Below are 21,441 nucleotides of genomic sequence, written 5' to 3' on the forward strand. Positions count from 1 at the left end.
ATCAGGACAAAGTCTTCAGGAGCTTCCTTCATGCCCCATTGGTGCAGGTAGACGCAACCTACATTATGATCAGAGAATAAGTTCTAGGGCAAAGTCTATTGTGTATTATAATTGCCCGTTCGATCATATTGTCATGATAGCTGTTTTCCAACCCGATTTCCAAAGACATTAAACATTTGCAGTCTTATATTGAACAGCTGTCAGCGAAACGTAACACCTAGTGTGTTACGTATCTGGTATGCAACTAAGAGCGCTGAAGCTCATAAAGTATCTCATACGAAACGTATAATATGTGCGTAACACTTGCGCATGTTCGTAACTAATTATCGATCACCATTGCTTGTCTTCCCCGAAGATAACCTATACCTCTCAGATGAACTCACATTCAGTAATCAGAAGTACACCGCTTTCTCTGTATGGTATATTTTGAAGCCATCGCTAATAGAACATTTAAAGTCTATATAAACGATTGTTGTTTTTACTTCGGGATAATCAGAGTTGAGGAACAAAAATTCAAATATAAAAAATATGTCAAAAAATCACATTCAAGCAAGAGTTCGTATCAAAAAATCTACTAGTGTTTTTCATTGCTTTCTTCATGCAATTCTTCGTCAAGACAGATTTAAAAAACTGAGTGTTAACGTCAACGAACTATAAGAATCTTGCCTGACAAATGCTAGTATAGGTTGGCAATATTTCGAATCGACCTATACAATCAAAAATGGATTTTCGAACTGGACGTGTGGTAAGCAGAATGAGGTAAGTTGCCGTTTACCAACAGTGGACCTCGATGCGCCGGGTCGGTTCTGAATCAAGCTCCGACCCCATTGACTTGAAGTTATTGTACCTATAGTTTTGGCAGCCTAACGTGCATGGCATTTTCTCGCAAGTTCTCAGCTAACTGTTGAAAATCGAATTACAAGTAGACGACAGTCCGCGAACTCTCCGTCTTCTTCAACTTGCGCCTAGGTTCAGACTACGATGGCGTGTGAAGTGCTTCGTTGCAAGTCGCCTTATGTCGATTAACCTAAAGAACTTTGGTACGCATTTTTATTGGAACTTGTCTCATCTTAAACGTACAGTGTCAGGAATTGATTAGAATCTAAGCTTTGTTGCATGCGGTTGGACGGAATAATCATGTTATATGAATGCTAGATAACTTTAACAATCGGATTACTTAGAATGTGTGATGCCGATCTACAAACATTTGGGAAATACTCGACACAACAATTCCTGCCACAGGGTAATATCCTTGCGAATCCAGCGAAACACAGCCGGAATTAGGGGGCATTGGGCGTCCGGCTAGTATCCTTCAAATTACTTCAAATATCGATCCAGTCCAAATAGCGACAGAACATATGCGTACCGACCAGTGCACTTAAAGATAGATTTGTTGCTACCACGATTTATAGTGTGTATATAAGCTTAGCTGCATATATATATAACATACATGTATTTCCAAACCGCCAAAGCTGTTCGATTTAGTGTTAGTCATATTCAAAAAATTGCAGACAAAAACAATCAGTAACACATGAAACTCATCTCTCCTTTGCCTCGAAGCGTGTCGCATAGTGCATAACCAAAATGAAAGATACACAGCGATACCAACTGTTGTGTTTGTCGTTAGCGGTTTTTTCATTTAGGTGGCGTGGCATATTACCGTAAAAGGTTCGGACCTATGGGGCGACCACGTCAGACGTGTCAGCTGGCCAGGATTAGCATCGTCGAAGAACAGGAACGGGGGTTGGGACCTGCATACCACGTTACGTCGCAGGAGCAGCTAAACATACGCAAGTGAGACCTGCGATTGCTGCTGTAGCTCCGTAAGTAAACGAGCCGACGGGCAAAGTATTTGGTAAATTGCCCCGCCGGTCCAGTTCTCTGGACCGGCGGGGCAATTTACCTAATTCCGGATTCTGACAAGAGACAGCTACTTCAGTGTTGAGGTGAGGGGGAAATGAGTTGTTCCGGATAACCTGCCCTAAACGCCCATCCAAATGATACCAGCAAACGTCCATTTTGCTCGATCTGATATCAAAGAATACCGTCGAGACAAAGAAAAACCCACCAACCTTATACTGTTTTGCCGTTTTTCTGCTTGCTGCGGTCGTCAAAATAATAAAATACAGATGATTTTTTTAAAGCCACGAGGAAAATTTCGAGCCTCGAAAAGGGGTCGAAGACAAAGAAAGAACTTTAAAAAAGTTGGACAGAAAGTGAACTCTCTGTTTTTCCTTAATATGCGTAAACGATTATTTTGAGCAAATGAGCAAATTCAGCTGAAGGTCAGCCAAGAATATACAAAGCATTAGTGAAAGTAGAAGGCGCTGGCTTTCTCCCGCTTTTACACATATCAAGGAACGACTTTTAACTTATAGGCATTAGTCGAAAAACCATAATTGACCTAAGCACCCGACGAAAACACATCAATACTGTAGTTTGCATTAAAGGCAAACCTATCTAAAACATGTAAGGATCATTGCATTTTAAGACCGGCAAGGCTAGGTACACAAATTGACACCTCCTTTACAGCGTCTGAGCCAAGAGGCGATTAGATGTAGGCATACTGTTGAATTTGAATAGCAGCCGAAATAGGCTAACGGCGTTCAAGTTAAAAGTTTCTTCCAGTTTGCATAGGATTTAATAAATGGCAGCTATATGCTATCAAGCTTTAACGGTACAGTGTATTCTTTAGTTTGCCCTTATAGATAAATCCTGAGCGCAATTACATACTTGCCCATTTATATGTATGAATCTCCACCATTTTTTCTTTTCTTTCCGCCTGTTCATTGGTCTGTCCCGGTAGTCGCCGCTGTAGAGCTCCGCTTCAGCTGCTTCAATTATAGAGTGAGTTCTGGTTTGCATGAAGTTATGATGAAGAAGCATGATGTTGTAAGCATGCGATAACATAGTGTTGGTTATTCAAACTATTCGAAGGTAAGGTCGTACAAATAACGACGCGTACAGATATCTAAAAATTAGCAAACTTAACATGTATAAAACTTTTTAATAAAGTACTACTCAAGAATTGAGAAATGTATTTCTAGCTACGTTAAAGGCTAAAAACCCTAGCTAAGGCATCGTTATTGCCTGCGCATGTCCCGCCATGGATACTAAAACGCCTATACACATATTTACTTAAGTAAGACTATTCAAGTAGGTGTCACAATGCTAGACGTAAACAACGCGACAGTAACACAGTATGGGCAAACGCGCAGCACTCTCTGAGTATCTACCATTGGCAAGAGGTCAAACTTCGACATAATGGCAACATCGAGCAGTAGAGCTGCAATGGAATTGCTATAAAGCACGCAGACACAACTCCGCAATATTCATTATTCTAGTATCAGTCAGAAAGTCTGATTCTATCTGGATGCTCCTTATTACTAAAGAACAGGAAAAGAATACAAGATTTCTACGTTTGATGAATAATAATAATAAAAATAATGATCAATCGTATGGCACTCTCAGTTCTGTAGCAGCGAACGTCATACAGTAAACGATCTCTCCGGAAAAACAATTTTTTTTTTCTAATAACGAACTGGTTTTTTGTAGAGTGGTTGTGATAAACGATGCCTTCTATGTTCTTACGCTCATTAGATACTTTACCCAACTATGTTGATAGCTTTATTTTTACTCCGTGTTCATGCTTCCTCGGAGTTGGTTAATACAATACGATATTTTTTCTTTATAAAAAAAACTTAATAGTGACGCAACTTATTGCGCAACACAACAACTGCTATTTCGCGAGTCAACCCTTGCCTGCAATGCGCTAGGCCATCGTAGGCTTAGGCGGATCCGCTGAGTGATATGAAGCGAACTACGAGGTATGTAAGGTAAACAAAATTCGCGAACCAAAGAACAAGAGAGAGAGCAACACTGGAAAGCCAGCTATTAAGCGAACCAGCTGTTTCGTAAGATGGCGACGATCTCAGGTGTTGAAGCTAAATAACACGCTCAGAAAGTTTGCCTAATGCTGATAATGATCTAAGTTCTATTAGAATTTGCAGTTTAAGCGATACGCGAAAAATGAGAAGTTGCGATATTCTGCCTGTTTTTAATATTGCTTTCAAAAATGAATCGGGTAATTAACAGAGCAAAGAAGTCATGCAGCCCAGTGGCTATTATTACCTATGTAATAGGGAGAAATATACTGTTGAAACATTATAGAGTAACTGGAAGTTTTCCTTAGCAAGCTCACTTGAGATCATTTAATTACCTAGGTGGACAGCATATCACCGGCAAGGTGAGAACATCCCAGAGGATGGATCCTTACGATACAAACCGGATATTAAATTTCCCAATCTCTTATTGTGCCGATTACAAACAAAAGTATAGCAATAAACGGTTGATAGGAAACAAAATATTTCGGCCGTAAACCGACCGCAGTCAGGCAAGCGGGTCTACCAATAAGAAGCTTTCAAAGATAAATATAAACCATGCAAGAAACTGCAGAACCTGCTCTCCGTCTTATTGCCGTATGTCAAATCCTACTTCGTAGTACCCTAGTTACTTAAAAGATAATCAGGGATCATTACGTTTTTGCCTATGGCACGCTCAAAGAGGGGTCCGTACACGACGTTTCCCAATTCCGCTAGGCAAACCACACGACTAAATTCCACGCAAAGGATTCTTGCCGAAATATTTTTAAGTTACTACTGCAAATTCTCACTTTCTATTTTTCTTCAGCTGAACGATACGAGAAACTACTGGCATATCCTTGCACATTATCGCATAGACCTGCAGATTTGGCACTTCTTAACAAGAAAAGGATGCTTATCAGCTGGTGTCGGACACCGATATTGAACAAGATACCACCGACAGACTAAACAGAACCTCTACTCCGCTACACAACAGGGTTGTTGGTGAGCAATAAAAAAGATAGGTACAGATGCTGCAAGGCCGTATTCTGTTTCCTGATTGTTTTTCCGCGCAGAGAAAAATAAGTATATTTGTGTCCCCTCGCATGCTGTTCTAGGTCAGCATGTGCGTTCTAGAAAAAACACAGGCTGGGCCTTGTTTTCGTAAAACCACCTTCGCGCTTCCGCCTCCTGCGGTTGAACGATCTTGAAATTGGGGGGTCATGAGGAAAATATTTAGCACTGCCACGATGGCGAAGGGAAACCAAAACGCTGGCAGGGCCGTACATCTAAACAAGTACTAATCAAAACGAATCCTACCAGTCCCGCACATCCTGTGACAGTAGAGAGAATCATTTGGTTTCTGACCCAAGGGCTAAAGGAACTTATAGATGTAAGAGAATTATGGGAAGTAATCATATTTTTGCACACGAAATGTACGTTGATTATTTTAAGTTTCAATATAAGTATTGCCTTAAATGTGTGGGCCTTATCGTTGTCATCACTTGATATTTATAGGTCAAGTAGGAGATACGAAGTTATATAGCGATGGAACTTTACGGGCCGCATTTCTAAGGTACATATGTGTCATCTAAAGTTATATGAATATATACACCCTGCAAAGCGCCATATTAATTTGTCGGTTGATTTGGCAAGCAAAATTTGCTTTTCAGACTATTGGAGGTGAGCTTATATGGCCTATTCTTTTAACATTCGTCGAACTATAAAGAAATGACTTTCTCTTCTTCTGCTTCAGTACTAAATATTTCATGAGTAACTTGTATTATTACACTGAGTAATATCGCATGAACGACGGCTCCTGAATTTTAGTCGTATGTAAAACAGGAAGCTATCCAACGCTAGCTTAATAAAGAAAATCTGAGGTACTAACGTGCTCCAGACTCAATCCGTTAAGCTAGTCTGAAACATCCCGTTGTTGTTGCCTAGTGATCGAACGCTGCTTGCGATCATCAGCAGAGCAAAAAAAACTGCAAATAGGCGTATTTTATTCATATTTTTCCAAAACCAATTCGTCGCGCTACGTTGTAACATAGACCACTGGCAGATTTGAACAGAAACACGGTAGGGGACTCCGCACATCTGTTTCGTGTACACCTTCTATAGGATGTTTTTATTGAACTATTAAGCAATGATTTCTAACCGCTGAACATTCCTGTTATCAGGCATCATGTCATAGGTGCGATCTGACCGTTTCTAATTGGATGGCTGTTTGTTCTGTGGAAATGTTACACGAATCGAAGCACTGACCGAATACGTCTGCCTAGCTTGATTTCGACAAGAGGTTCAACTACTTGTGGCCAAGACAATTTTCCGGATTGAATCCGAAAACACACAAATCGACCACCATAAATGTGAAAGTATTCATTCTAATGAAAAACATACTAGTGTTAATGTTTTACACATTTGCATCAGTCTATTGACAGTAGTTATGTGCTTTTAACACGAAGAACAGCTTCAATGAAATTTTGCCAAACGTATGCACATAACATTTGTCCGAATCTATAACAGGTTGTACATTGGGCCTCATGTACACATTATGTTCACAGTACCTATTTAGAATGGTGTTGTTCTTTCGATCGAATTAGAGTCGATCTAATTAAAGCTGGCTAAAGTTTGTACTCGTCAAACTACGCATACGCCACATTGGGCGAAAAAGCTATCGATATATAAACCTCTCCAGTATGTACAGAGGAATGTATTTGTGTCTGCTTGAACATTTTCCGTTGCAGTGGCGACCCCGGGCCCACCCACTTCGATTAGTCTAGGACAACGGTTGCCTGCTAAACGCGCCCCAGTGCTGATGCAACTTGTGAAGGGAAAATTTGGCGTCTGCGGATTCTACCTGAGAAGGTGCCAAGCGAAGGAACCGTACTAGCTATGGTAGTGACGGAGGCAGTCGGTAGCATGGGGCTAAGGGCTATCAGAATGAAAAGCTTCTGCTACTACTGCGTTCAACAGTTACCAACAACCAAGAGAAAACATCCTTTCGAGATACACTTTAAGCAATATGGGGAAAACTGTACAGGAGCAATTGACAGGGCAGCTATGGAAAAGTAAGCTGGTAAACTTGAAGAGGAAGCCCATAGAAGAAGCTGCACAAATAAAAGATGGAAATTAATATTCGCTAATTGTAGGACTAAGTTGTTAAAGACTGGAATGTTATAAAGAAAATTGCGTCACGCTGTAACGCTGATGATAAAGACCATTGATTAGATGTAAGTGTTGCGTCTGGTACTAGGTATTCGCAAAATGAAGACCCGATGCTTCCGTAAACACCATTGAAATGCTGAGAGAAATGGAAACAGGCGAAATGGGCAGCCGATACAGCTGAGTATGAATTGTAACATAGAACATTGTAGAAAAAATATATCCGTCTTATCGTCGATAACGCGCGCCTATGTTGATAAACATATCTCGATTAGTAGGCACGTATACCCTAACAGCGAGTTACTATTTTTCTGGGCATTACGAACATGTATATATATATATATATATATATATATATACATGTATAGATTTAGACTGTTGGCATGCGAGACGTGCACTAAAAAGCTCCATGTGGAAAAGAACAGAGATCAACTTTTCATATGGTTGTACACTAGGACATATTTGACGTTACTTAAAAAAAAAAGGTGTTTTTAGTTTCGAAAGTAATGTAAGAGAGGGGTTTCTCATCGCCTACTAAAAGTATTAAATAATAAATTGCGTATTAACCTTACTGTAGTGATTCTATCACAGTATGCTATGAAATTTATTAGCGCAGTATTATATTGTAAGAGCTTTATGGGTGCCGGCGAAGCAATGACGGCATAATTATGGAACATTAAAGCGGACTGGGAAGAGTCAAAGCTCCGTCGAAAAGGCTGAACAACCAACTTAGTTTATCGCGGTGGCCTGTTGCGGAAGTACGTTCACGTTTTTAGTTCACAGCGTAACATAGAGCCCTCGGCCACTCAACCGGAAACAATCCTACGCCGATGCCTAGGTCCCCTCGAGTTGCCCAAGTAGCCGATTCTGCAGAAAGCTTCTCAGCCATGCGGCGTTTTATTTACGCAGGAAAGCAGAATTGCAGGCTGAGTCAACGCCTTTACGATCAAGTCAACTTCAACATTACTACCTGCCTCTTTTTCTCCCCTCCACTACCTACCGTTTCAAGCAATTGACGCGTCTACATTTATTTGCTTTGTTGTATGAAATATACACGACCAAAGTTCAAATATAGCGGCTTCTTAAACATCCATCGAGCTTTCTCACATCGTGCAAAAACAAAGAATAACTGTAATACGCTTCACACGACTTTATTTTCACTCGGCTACCGTATATTACTGCGCGGTTCACTATTTAAATCTAAAATCGCAAGTATTTAAGTTTAGGTGATCTAGAGACGACTGTGTTACATATATGTATTTATGTAAAACGCTTGTAAAGAGCAGTAAATAAATACCCAAGCCTTTCTACCCATCGTACACCCCTATGTTGACATTTTGGTACTCGTTATAATATTTCCTTGCCGTTACGGCGATTGGCATGTTCACGAGAATCGACTACTGACAACCGCGCTTTCAAGAATGTTTTCTATGACAGGTCTCGGATCCGCTAAGGATCGACAAAAAACCAAGACTGAAGGGTAAAAACTGATGTGGGGCAAAGATGATATCGAAACATCTGACCGTCATCACGTGTTGGCATGTTACAAGCCCAGATTTATATGCGAACTATGTGAAACATGGACCGTTAAATGTAAGTGTCCAAGTGGCGAAATCTATTAGAAGTGAAATGAAATGGCTGTAATAAGATGACGAAGAAGAGACAATTGAGCACTATGCATCAACGCACTCTCTGTTAGCTAGCTTACAATAGCGGCACTATACGTAGCACTGTCTAATTTTCTAAACGAAATACACAAAATCACTCGGTTCTGTGTTGAGTACAAAAGTTTATTTACAGTAACCACTCTGAATTTCTTAATGACTAAAGTCGTTGAGAAGGCCGGACTGTCGCCGATGAAGGCCAACAGTACGATATAGCTGCTAAGGGTATGCCTATTGCCTGCTATGTACACAATACACGTTTACCTGCGGTGCATCTGTTATACGCGAACGTTCCGCACATTTTGTCTCTGTTTTCATTTCCGCTCATCTTATTCGTACACCTTCACTGTTGTATTCTAATTCCTTAATTTCGAATAGACGACGTACCTCATCTCGTCAAATTATCGCAGTAACCCGAATTGGAACAGTCGCAACGAACGTTCAACGTCGTCCAACGTCTTGTATCAATACGAAATTTGCCATTTCTTATTCTCCGTTATATAATTATGTCTACAATATTTCGTTGGCACCTTTGTAGAAAATTACACTCCCAACGTTCTGTCATCCTGCTTTTATAGCAGTTAACATATCATGATTACAGTCAATCAACCGATTAATCAATCAGCCAGTCAGCCTTCAGTTACGCGTTATATCCGTAATGGCTATATATATATATATATATATATATATATATAGCCATTACGAACATATTATATATAATACTTATTTATATATACGTTATACTTATATACTTATTTATATATGCCTTAATAATGTCCGCCATGATCAGTGATCGAGAATGATATCAGCTGCTGTGATGCTCGATAGCGATTATGTATGTAATGCGCGCAACGAGTGAAGGTAGACATCGACCTCGAAACTGTCACCCACCCAATTTCTCTCTTTGCACGAGCCTGGGTTCTATTCCCCTTCCTCTCTATAATATTTGGGGAGTCTTAGGTTATGATTGCGTCTAGAGCTCATCGCGTCAGTCGTCCTCCTGCTGCAGCTGGGGGTTCGCTGCATTTTCCGCTTCGTAAATGGCGTCCGTCCACTGTACTAATGAGACGGCTACGGTGGCACATGGCACGTTTCACCCTCTTCAGGACCCTACGCTTGCTCCCGTACTAAATTTTTCCTCTTTCCAGCTGTGCTGCTTGCAGCAAACGACCACAGCATGTCGCGTCTTTTCTCCAGTCGTTTACTATACGCAGCTCTACGGACACTGAAACGTCATAATCTGACAAATATGCCTGATCGGAGGTTCTCTAGTAACCTCGAACATTGTGACGTTATTTGTTAGAAGGTGGGTTGAAAAGGAATTATTGTCCTATTGACTTTCCTGAGTTTTTTTCGTGGAAGGTGGTACCGCTTAGCTCTAGTAACCCGGCATCAAGCAATAATGCCCGTAGCACCAAAGGGGGCGAATTTGTAACTTTATATATTTCGGTAAGAAGTGTAACCTTATTCACTTTACTCAAAACGTATCTAAAGTTCATGGATTCAAATCGTCAAAAAAGTCGCCACGTTAAAGTTGGCAGTCGAACCCCAAATCTAATTATTTTGGGTCCGCGGGCACCAGAAAAAACTCCCCCTATGTAACCGTAATTTTTATCATGCAACACCTTCTGAGTAAAGCAGTTGTACGAAATTCATCTGCGTATTAAACATGAAACGAATTGATAGCCCGGATATTCTCACCCTTTTTTCTTCGCTTTAATCTACTGTTTATAAGGAGTTTATTTGTGTACTCTATTATTCGGACAACGGACGCGAGTCACTAACAATCATGGTCTGCATTAATTTTAACTAACAGGTACACTACAAGCCTGACTTGTTTGTAGCTTTATAACTGACCCAATTCTATACTTTTCAACAAAAAGTACCTGCCTTCCAGACCGGCACCAGCACCGATTATTGAAGCTACTAGAACAGTCATACTTTTCGAGCCTTAAAATGGTTGTGTCAACGTAATACACCCGCAAAAAAGTGATTGGCCATTTCAGCGCGGCCGATGCTACTTAACGCAGTTCCGAAATGTCTTGTTCTCCTTGTCTGGCTGTGTGAAAAAGCTCTAGATAAGGATACCTTGCGCACGACTGCCACAGCCAATAGCCGCTGTCTTCACCCAAAGCCTCATTATATCCGTGCATTGTTGCGCGTGTCCATGTCATCGTACGCGTTATTTCCCTCTCAGTGGCCAGTTTGTTTGTGGCAACACCCCGGGCGAGCACGAAACACGACAAGGTGCCTCAAAAAATTGCAAATGTCTTCTGCTCGGACGGGTGCCCTGATCTCATGGACATGTATGTGACAGTGTCCCTGTCTCAAAAAAAAAGGACACCAACGTGAAAAATGATGGTGACGGGAAAATTTTGATGCTGTCTGACGGCACTTAGTCCGTTGTCGTCTAATTCGATCAGGCGCCTTTCACGGTAATTCGCAGGGCCGTTTTACTGAGTCTGTGGCATCGGTTACTCGGGGAAACCGAGCCAAGATCATAAATGACTCGAATATCTAAAAGATTGAACAGCGGCGGCGAATGGTAACGACGACAACAGCGGTGCGGTGACCGTCTTCAATTCACAAGCGCGCCCCAAACTTGTGTTGAAAATGTTACCCCTCCACGCAGTGTGCTGTTAAAAAACAAAACACATCATATACATTCCTATCATATACTGCTTGTACAGTAACTGGATATAATATAATAGTAATTAATATAGCAGTACTTATTATATAAAACGAACATATCTATATTTATACGTAAGGGTATACGATCGCCGCTTGTAAACACGCTTATATAAGTGTTTGACTTGTCTTAGTCGTGTTTGGGACAAGGCATCAAGTAGAACAGGATGACGCCCCTAGTCTTTAGTAAATATATGGCGATTGATTAATTCTACTAGTAACCGGTCCGCTAATAGAACCATTCTGTAGAAACAATTATAAGAGATAAAAAAAAAAATGTTACGTGTCACCTTTGCCTTCAAGGGTTCTTGCCTTGACAATCGTTTAGTTTTTGCAAGCAGAGGGCTAAAAAGGAGTTCACCGAGAAGAAGTGCTTCCGAGGTCCCCAGAGGAGGACTACGGGCATCCAACCGAAATGTCTCCACGTTTTCCATCACTAAGACACCGTTCTCAATAGCGTTCAATCAATCAGGCCTATGTCGCTGTATTCTTCTACAATCGAACGTCGATGTCTTCAGTCATTTGCTAACAACCAGTTCATCAATTTTCTATAAGGCTAACCGGTTAGATAAGACGAATTACTTAAAGATAACGACATTATAAATTAAGTCGTCTCAAACAAGAGGTAAAAACAGTTCACTCGGCTAATGTAGAGTTGGGTAATTCTCGATTAGTACTGCAACCAAGACAAAAATGTAATTACTTCAGGATAAGGCTATGAACTTGATTGAGGGCGTAAGAGTACGGTGGGGAAGGGGGAAACGTTCAGCGGCGTCTGCTCTAACAAAACGATTTCCATTGACCTATCGGCATCCTCTCTCTTCCTTGGTATCAATCACTATAGTTTACAGTCAATCGCAGCTGTACGGCAAAATTTCATTCCATAGCATCGGCGTAATCTTGACATAATCTTAACGTCTCACCACGGCAAGTATGGCAGGCATAGTTGCGTACGTTTTGTTATTTGATAGGCTGATATTTCTATACCAACAATATGTTTAGTCTAAACGCCTTTGTCTAGAATGAACATATTGAGTCTGCCCAATTCATAGTTGCCTACACGCCTCATCATAATCGACAGGACTATCGGCTACGGTACGTTGAGATCGGAGGCTCTGTGCTTATTGCAAGGCTTATCCTAATCAATTAAGTCGTCTTTCTTCATCAGCAAGGTCTGCGGGGTTCGCCCGCGCTGTCTGGCAGTCATTACGTAGGCACCGCTGTCGAGCATTGTCGGCCCGGATTTAACTGGACCCCGCGTTTCAAGGTACTTCAAATACTTCTAGGCAGGCACATGGCTCAGGGGCACGGGCAGATCCACACGATATGGGGCAGCTTAGCGCGGTGATGTCAGCAGAGTAATCATAATCAGAATTAACAGCAGCAGCATAATCGTCACTTAACGACGGGAAAACCTGCTTGCATGCCAGAATGGCACAGTTTGTTTGTTGCTCTTACAAATCACTAATACGTATTCCACGATCCGACAATATCTGGGACGCTTCCTCATTCAGACCTGTTGTTGTTGTTGAATTTTTATTAGGTCCTGCAGTGTGTTTAAGGCGTACTGGATACGCGATCGTATGGCAGGTGAGCAACCGACACGGGCCAGCTCATTGAGAGAGTACGTCATGCCTTTACGCTCTTCGTTGATGTACATAAGCAGGGGTTCCGAAGGCCTCTCACAATTTACCACCATTTTCGTATGGTCTGAGAGAAAATTCACCTAAAAAGCAAAGGCCACAGTCACGATAAATCTCTCTTTAAGCGTAAGCAAAAACATAAGAATAAATATATTAGTGAAATAAAATTAAGGAAAAGTCTGTCTCATTATGTAAACAACAGTAACGCGTTACCCCGCAGAATGCATTCAGGTTATAATATTGGAGCACATGCTAGCTTGAGTGAGTGCCTGATGTAAGCAATTGTAAAGTAATGGGTGCATCGATCATTTCTGATTGAAAGGACTCCCACAAAACACAGGCTAGAAGCGAGTTAAAGTAATCAAGAGTATTTTTTTTTTCATTTTTATAGTTTGTTCTAGCTAATTCGGACTTCCCTCCGCTGAAAGTCTGCCCGAAATAGGCCTTGTAGTGGTTTCTTCAACAGATCTATGAAACGACAAAGCAAGCATCCATTAGTTCTAATAATAAATCCGTATGCCCCTTAATACTTTATTACTATCGAGTTATAATTTTTGTCAATGCTAAGATTTGCCAACATGCGTATTTCTTATGGTTACCATTGCATCGCACTCAAATATATCCGCATTGACCGCCTAGATTAATTAGGTAGCTTCTTGGTCGATGGTTTATTGTCATAGGGAACGCACGGGAGGTTGAGTGTAACGAAATCCGTGCAACTTGCTGATTACCTGTAACGTCGAGCAGGACAATTGCATGACAATTGCTTGGTTAGTCCTGACCCAGCGTTTCATCGTCGGAATACACTGTTTCCGCCGCATTGCTTCTTGTTGCATCTCCAGGTCACCGCCCTGCAATTGATAACAATCATGAACACTGTCTCTCTAAACACATAAATGTGCACCTTTCGAAATAGGCGTAAGGACGCAAGGAGACACGGACGTCATCGCGCTAACGGGAAACACGTTGATATCATGCGAGAAAGACTATACACTCAACGTAACGAAATATATAACAAGGGTAAAACGTTTCTATCATTAAACGAATACACGTCCACATTAGGAGCGCTGACAAGGTTATTAGAGAAAAAATTAATGCCCAATGGATAGGTTTAACTAATGGTTTGATACACGGAGTTTTTCCTGGTCATAATAATGATCCTAACATATTACCTAGTTAAAGATGTTTACAGCAGAAACAGATCTTTCTCACCTCATTCAGGTTCTCCTCCATATAATTGGCAAAGTATTTTAGGACATAGAAGCGATCCTCAAGGGTTGGAGGTATCGACGCCGGAGTAAAAACACTTACTTTGCCATTAATGTCATGGTATTCAACTCTCCTGAAAAAAATACGTCATCATTTAGAAAAAAAATACAATATGCAACCGATTTCATTACCAGATCCCAAGACATTTAAAAACCCGAATTTCGTTGTAATCCATAAAACAAAAAAAAAAATATAGGTAGACTCTACTTAGCTGTAAGTTGAAAATGCTTTGACCATGTGTGTATCTATATATAACAGATAATCCGTTTGGTAGTAGGATCGGCGTAATTACAGGACTTACTGTCTATTGGCTGAATAGCTAATTCGGGTAGTGTCGTTGAAAAGGACACCGACTGAATGGTCCGATAGCTGGAAGCCGAAGCCGTATTTGTTCGAGTAGTCGATCCACTTGGTGACGAACGGCACGCAGAGTCCATTTACCGGAGGAGGGTTAACTTCCGAGGCCACTATAATCGACAAGGAAAAGGCCGAAGCCAGTCAAGTACAAACATGGCCCACAGCGATGCCTCTTTACGATCGTCTATGACCACCACTCATAGGTGTTTCCACAACTGACAATATATGCGACAGCCTCGCTGATTCGCAGTAGAATTTTTAGAATCACTACCATCACCCCGCCTCCCTCTCTCTTGAAGCTAGCGTCGATATGAATATGATGTGGTGATCTCCGTAGAGAAGTTACACCAACCGGAATAAGATACATTAAGAACGAGGCGAAGGTTGACCTTACGATACAGGAAAAACGCCATATTAAATTTCTCCTAGGGGAGCTCCTGTAGGGAAGCGTCGCCTAAAACCCCGTTAGCCTGTGATCAGCCTCATCTAACTATTCAAAACGCATTTTTTTCTTTTTGTCCATATTTTTCCGTTTCTCGTTACGAGCAACGTGTCTAAAACATGTCTACGCTTTCTCACTCAACATACCATCGGAGATCTCCTCGACAGCCCTTGCCAACGTCCGGTGTAATAGCATCGTTGTGCCCATCTTGCCTTTTTTCAGACCTGCAAGTAAAAAAAACAGTAGGAGATTGTAGGCACGCAACGCACCTTGCATTTAATTAAGGGATGGCTGAATAGATACTAGTCCAATATATAATAACGGCGGAGTTTTTAGTTAGAATAAAGCAGTAATTTTTGATGATAGAGATATTCTAAATATTGTGTTCTTACGTTAAACTTACCGGCTGTATCTGGACAAAGAACAGAGTGAATCCTTTGACGGAAGGCTTGCGGGAACGAACTCTTGCCAAGGCTACTTGCTGGCTGAGGTTTATGCAAAGGCGACCCTGCAGGGCTTCGTGGGGTCTGAAATAGGGCCCATTTATTATTAGTAGGTCATTTTTGAGTAATTTGTAGTAATAGTGTATTTTCTCGAAAAAGCTAGGACTTGATCACTAAAAAACAGTAAGTGCCAAAAACCGCTGTCCTTTGTGGAAAAAGCATTTTCGAAAATCACTGAGTATATAGATAATTTACACTGAACTAAAGAAATCGAAATCGTTGTTAATGTTACTCACAAATAAAGATTCATCAGATATCTTACTTTTGTTCTCTGAGGAGGGGGATCAATGTTGATGTTAGCGACCATAGCCGTCAATTTATTTGTTGCATCGCTTTCCCGATCCGGACTTTTGCTGTAGAAGCGGGGGGCGGAGTAGCAGCAAGTCGGACTGAGTTGTCTGGGATAGTATCCTGAAGAAAGAGAAATAATTAGTTTACATCTCTAAATGAATGATTCACTGATTATAGCGCTATATAATATCTGCCCATAGTTTACTCAATTACATTAATTTGAACTACGCGATAGACTAAACCGAAGGCAAGACGAGTTAAGAAACGTTCTGCGCAAACAAACATAAAAAGCTTCTTGTATCAAACGGAATATTCTATGTAATATAATATGGACTTACCAGATGTGAAAAATTCATGTGTCAGAATCTGCTCCAGGGTGGGCCTATCTTGAGGTCGCGGACGAAGTAGCCACTGGATTAGCTTCTGAGCAGGCTCCGAAACTCCTTCCGGAATTGTGTAGATATTATTTGTAATTCTATTACAGAAGCCAGAGAATGACGCAGTTATTTAAAATAATTCATAAATGATCGAAATGGGACATTGGAACAGCTTTTTTTTTGGTGTTCAAATCATCGCCGATAACTATTAAGGCGCTAACTGGTAAAAAAGAAATTTCAGCCTTAAATGTCTAGTTGAATACAGAAAAAGCATCAACACCGGTAACATAATAACTTGGTTAACGTAATTATTCTCAACAATAATTAGATACAACTACATATTGGAGAATTCTGGAGAACTCTTGTTTCCGATAAGCAGACTATTCGTGAACTACAAATGCAACCGTATTTCTATCAGCTGTTTCAAGTAAGGCCAAAAAAAAGAAATCTTCTTTAATCTGTTTTTCATTTATTCCTACCTGTGATACGTGTCGCTTAATGAAGATGTCTCAAAAGGCGGACATCCAGCTAACATCGCGTACATGATGCAGCCAATAGCCCACACATCTGCTTCAAAACCGTGTCCTTTCATGTTAAGGACCTCAGGGGCTATATAATTCGGGGTTCCGCAAACCGTTCTGTCAAGTTCATATAATTGAAAAACGACAGTCATGAAATAAACTTTGTAGTGCTGTGGCACGCATAACTATCGTAGAGATTACAAAGCTTGACTCGTGTTTGCCTAGGTTTTACATGCATACGCAGGGCATATGATTTATTCGTTTAGCCCCAAAACCCACCGGCATTTAGTGAAAATGGTACTTTTCTGTCGCAGCTTTTTTTTTATCTCTTCGTACTCCATAATACTTGTGTCTTGTTATGTGCCAGGGACAATATATGCAAGATAATGTTGAAAAGCCAATACCTTTCATTAGTTAATTTACATACCAGAAACCTTTCTAAGGTCGGCTTGCTACGTGTATTTGCTGGGAAAAGCGAGGAATAATGGCATATTAATTTCAATGAATATGGATTCAATGAACCGAATCATGGATTTATTTACTTCACTTATTACTCAGACTTCCTTATCTTGGAGCACATAGCCCCAATACAACCTCATAGTCGCGCAGTTCGCTCGCTGTCTAGTTAGGATAGAGAGAAAAGCTATATTTTAGCTAGGATCTTACATGTCTTGCAGTTTCGTTTATGCGGATTCTTCTACTATAAGTACACACATACTAGAAGCCGAAATAGAAATATATGCATGTATGAACATGTAAGCCGGTCGGTATAGCCTAGACTGGCGGCGATCAGAGAAATGCTTTTGCGTAAAACGCAATGTACCTTCTGTCTCGCACGTCAAACGGTCGTTCGATGCTACCTCATAATACTATCCGATATTTTGGCAGCCTTAGAATTACGTTTGCTTCCGGATGATATCCAAAATAGTGGATACTGCGTTTAGGCTGCGGAGTGACCGCTTGAAAGTATTCTTATTCCACTACGAAGACAGGTGATCCTACATTCAAGTTCATTAACCGAATATTGCAAAGATAAAAAGCGAGACCGCGGGGCTTTCAAGCAGCTTAACTAGCCGATGGACGTGTGAGCAAAGGTTACATATTCAAAAAAGGCAGAACGCGATCGAGGGTAAAATTAGCGGCCTGATTAAAGAGAGGAACTTAAACGGGCCTGACCTCTACGCGTCTAGGCGTTGCCAAGGCAGATCGGGCTGAGACCAATCGCGAAAGCTCCTCTAGCGGGTTTTTTCATGAAAGAAACTAAAACGCTGTGCGTTACCTTCTTGTTCTGAAAAGCTCTTCAGAGAAAGCTTCTGAAAAGCTTCAGCCAAGAGTGACTGTTCGACAATGAACACTGTTCATGACGCATAAAAACAACTACATATAAAAGCTCTCTTGACATTGTCCAACGTTGGCTTAAAGGTTGCATGGAAGCTGTTTAATGAGGTAGGCATCCGACAACATTCGTATTTATAAGTTGTTGCTATTGGCTAAATGGTCGACGGTTGGCGGGCCTTGTGCGGCACACCAACTCAGTACGGGTTCTTTCGGTGACGATCTCTGAGGCGATGTGTTGGCGTTCGATCTATTGCAGTCTTGGTATTAGAGAAAAGATCGTACGAATGAATCTACGTAATATGCAGGTTTATACGTGACGTTTGAATAATCTGTTTTAAAACTTACATCTTTTTAGATCCGTCGTGATTATTCAAATGAAGGTAAGCCTTCGCAGCCAGACCGAAGTCGCCAATTTTCACATGCATCTGATCGGATAGGAACATGTTGCCGAGTTTGAGGTCACGATGCATCACGCCCTGAGAGTGTATATACTTGACGCCATCGACGAGTTGTGCCAGAAAGTATCGCACCTCAGGCTCAGTGAGAACTTTTCGGTTCTTGAGGACGTGGACCAGCGACTAAGCATATCAACAACGGGAGCCAACAGCTTTTGTAATTTATACTTTTTTTGAATAAATGCAATAACTATAATCATTAATTTAATCTCGTAGGCCAAAAAGGAAAAAATGTCTCTCGTCAACAAGATTAATGTGCCTTGCGCATTTTCAGAATCTTCTGTCTACTTCTATGCCCTGTGACTCTATAACTAATTTCCTTGAGATCGACTCTAGTGTCAAATCTGCATAGCCAAACCCGAAGCAAACGTGTTCGTATATGGGTTTCACTAAGTTGATAATTGTTGATTGACGGACCTTGCGGGGGCAGTACTCGAGGACTATGTAGACATTGTGTTCATCTTTGAAGAAATGCTGGAAGCGGACGACATGTTTGTGTGCCAACGGCTCGTGGATCTCAATTTCACGGTATAACTGCGGAACAGGAGGCGAAAGAAACTGTTAGAATAACTATCATACACTAGAATAGCAATGGAGGACGGCCGTAGTCATCATGACACCGATTTCCTCTAGCTAAACATGACAATCTGCTTTTATTAATTGATCGGAAAAAATATCAACAGCTTCTACGGATGTTAGATGTAAGAACCTTGTTGAAATTCTGGCATACCGTAGCTCTAACACGCTCTAAGTCGCCGCTTATGAACACGCCATATATTGATAATTATTGCTAGGTAACTTCGAAGCAGATGACAGCGTCAAATCCAAACGTTCAATTCCGATAGTACAAAATGACCATTTTTGCAATTATGGTCAAAGCAGGTACACTAGAGCGCACACTGAGTATTACAGGATGAGATGCATCGATAACCATTGGAGGAAGAAAGATCCATACGCAATAGGCAAATCATCCTACTATTCTATATTACTGACCTTCTTACGTTGATCGCTTGTAGTTAGACGGGATCTGGGTATAATTTTTCCAGCAAAGGTCCGATTTGATGTTAAATCAGTTAGTTCATGCACCCGAGCGAATCCTCCCTGAAAAGCACATTATGACGACGATGTAGATTTAGTTGCAGGACCTAAAAAATGATACATTTTAGGAAACAAATACTATTCCTTAATCTAAAACGTATTAAATATTATACTAACTAGTTTTGTGAGTAACTTTGGCGTCGTCAGTTCGAAACAAAATACTGCGCGCTTACGCCATCCGCAAGCTGGTAGTGTTACTGTTCCCACGATCATGTTATGACGTCCGCTAATACTCAGCGAGTTCTTCCCTCGTGATTCATTTACTAACACGCGTCATAGGTGCCTAGCTAATCAACAGCTCTTCAGCCATCTATCCGTATCATCACCATTCGGTAAGACCAACGCAGTCATCTCCTTGCTAACTATCATACGAATAAGTCGATGACGCATAGTGTCGCCGAATGAACAGCACTCCCTTAGGAATAACTAGCATTTCTTTTATTATTTTTTTATTCTCTACTTGATAAAAGTAAACCCAAAATTTTATTAGCCCATGGAACTTTAATGGTACGTAAAGGCGCTTATCGTCCGTTTATAGAGCATCAACACAAGAGTTTTTTTTTTTTATTATCATTTATTTAATGATTTGTGTATATATGTGCGCACGTGCGCAACATCTCTACCTTTTTATTCTTTTACTACTAATAGCAAAAGTACAAGCGCCAAAACGTTCGCTATACTTCTACTTATATTGCATGATATATAGATGCTGAGATAAATATATTTCACAGAATAAAGATCAAAAGGTACAAGTTGTATTAAAGAAAGACGGGTAAGGTAAATAGTGCGGTTTCTGCAATGGCATTCATCAATCTACTAGTGGTATCTCTTCGTCGACCTCACTCCAGCCGTGCTCGTCGTCGTCGTGTTCCGTAGGAGCTGACACCAGCAGAAAAACCGACAGCAGCGACAACAAACAACGCTATTTTCACGCTATTTCCGTTATTGCCAGTCGCTACGTTCGTCGATCTCGTTTAGTCGTTTAATCTCCTTCGCTGTTTTCGCTGCCTAAATTTTTCTGCGTTCTTATTCGATTGCAGCCGAAAGCGACGGTGAAGACTTGTGGACAGAGGTCGTCGTTCGAGGCGACCGAGCTGCTATTTGTAACCCCACTCTAACCAGGCCGTAAATCACAAGCCATTTGTGTCCGTATAGTAGTATTAGAAAAAAGTGCCAGTGGTCCTGTCGTCTCTAATTAGCCCAGGCATTGCCTGGCAGATCTCACTCGCTCATTGTCGCTGCACCTGCCCAACGAAACACTCTGACTATGGATAAGGAAAGCTACTGTGATGCTGATCGCGGCGACGTGTTGGCAACGCTATTTGGCACTGGAAGTCAACTAAAAAAAATACCGGATGCCAATAACTTAAAAGGGCATCTGCAGCTAGAGATGTAGGAGGCGCTGCCGACGATCACAGCAGCTTACCACACATAGGCACATTATGAACGGTCAAGTTTTCCGATACACTGCTATCCAGTCAATGTTACATTATCCCTCAAACACATTTGAAGAAGCAAAGTTAGGATAATTTGACTAGGATAATAATAAAAGAATAATAGCTAGGAAAATTAATTGTGGCAGCGGGCCGATCTATGTATTGTCGACCATTATGAGAAGTGAGTTATTATTATCATGATTATTTTTGCAGTTTTTTCTTTGGGCACGCGAAACAAGTTGTACCGCTTCTTGGCGTTGGGCCCTGACGGAGCTTAGGCAATTTTGATTTTTTCCACGTGGTTCCATTTTGTAGACAGGAGCGATTTCCC

General features: G+C 41.1%; 1 protein-coding gene across 1 annotated transcript; it reads right to left on the reverse strand.

The window, feature by feature from the left end:
- Nucleotides 1-8,792: 8,792 nt before the first annotated feature.
- LOC111262146 (serine/threonine-protein kinase PLK2) lies at nucleotides 8,793-19,677 on the reverse strand (the record flags this gene model as incomplete). The annotated part of the gene is made up of 12 exons (XM_022836183.2): nucleotides 8,793-13,106; nucleotides 13,755-13,874; nucleotides 14,236-14,365; nucleotides 14,594-14,759; nucleotides 15,238-15,315; nucleotides 15,495-15,618; nucleotides 15,857-16,005; nucleotides 16,224-16,360; nucleotides 16,742-16,900; nucleotides 18,467-18,699; nucleotides 18,994-19,110; nucleotides 19,570-19,677. Coding segments are annotated over 12 exons (1,737 nt in total), but the record flags the coding sequence as incomplete, so codon positions are not given.
- Between the last annotated feature and the right edge of the window lie 1,764 nt (nucleotides 19,678-21,441).

Source organism: Varroa jacobsoni, unplaced genomic scaffold, assembly GCF_002532875.2.
Source record: "Varroa jacobsoni isolate VJ856 unplaced genomic scaffold, vjacob_1.0 scaffold_629, whole genome shotgun sequence".
NCBI lineage: Eukaryota > Metazoa > Arthropoda > Arachnida > Mesostigmata > Varroidae > Varroa > Varroa jacobsoni.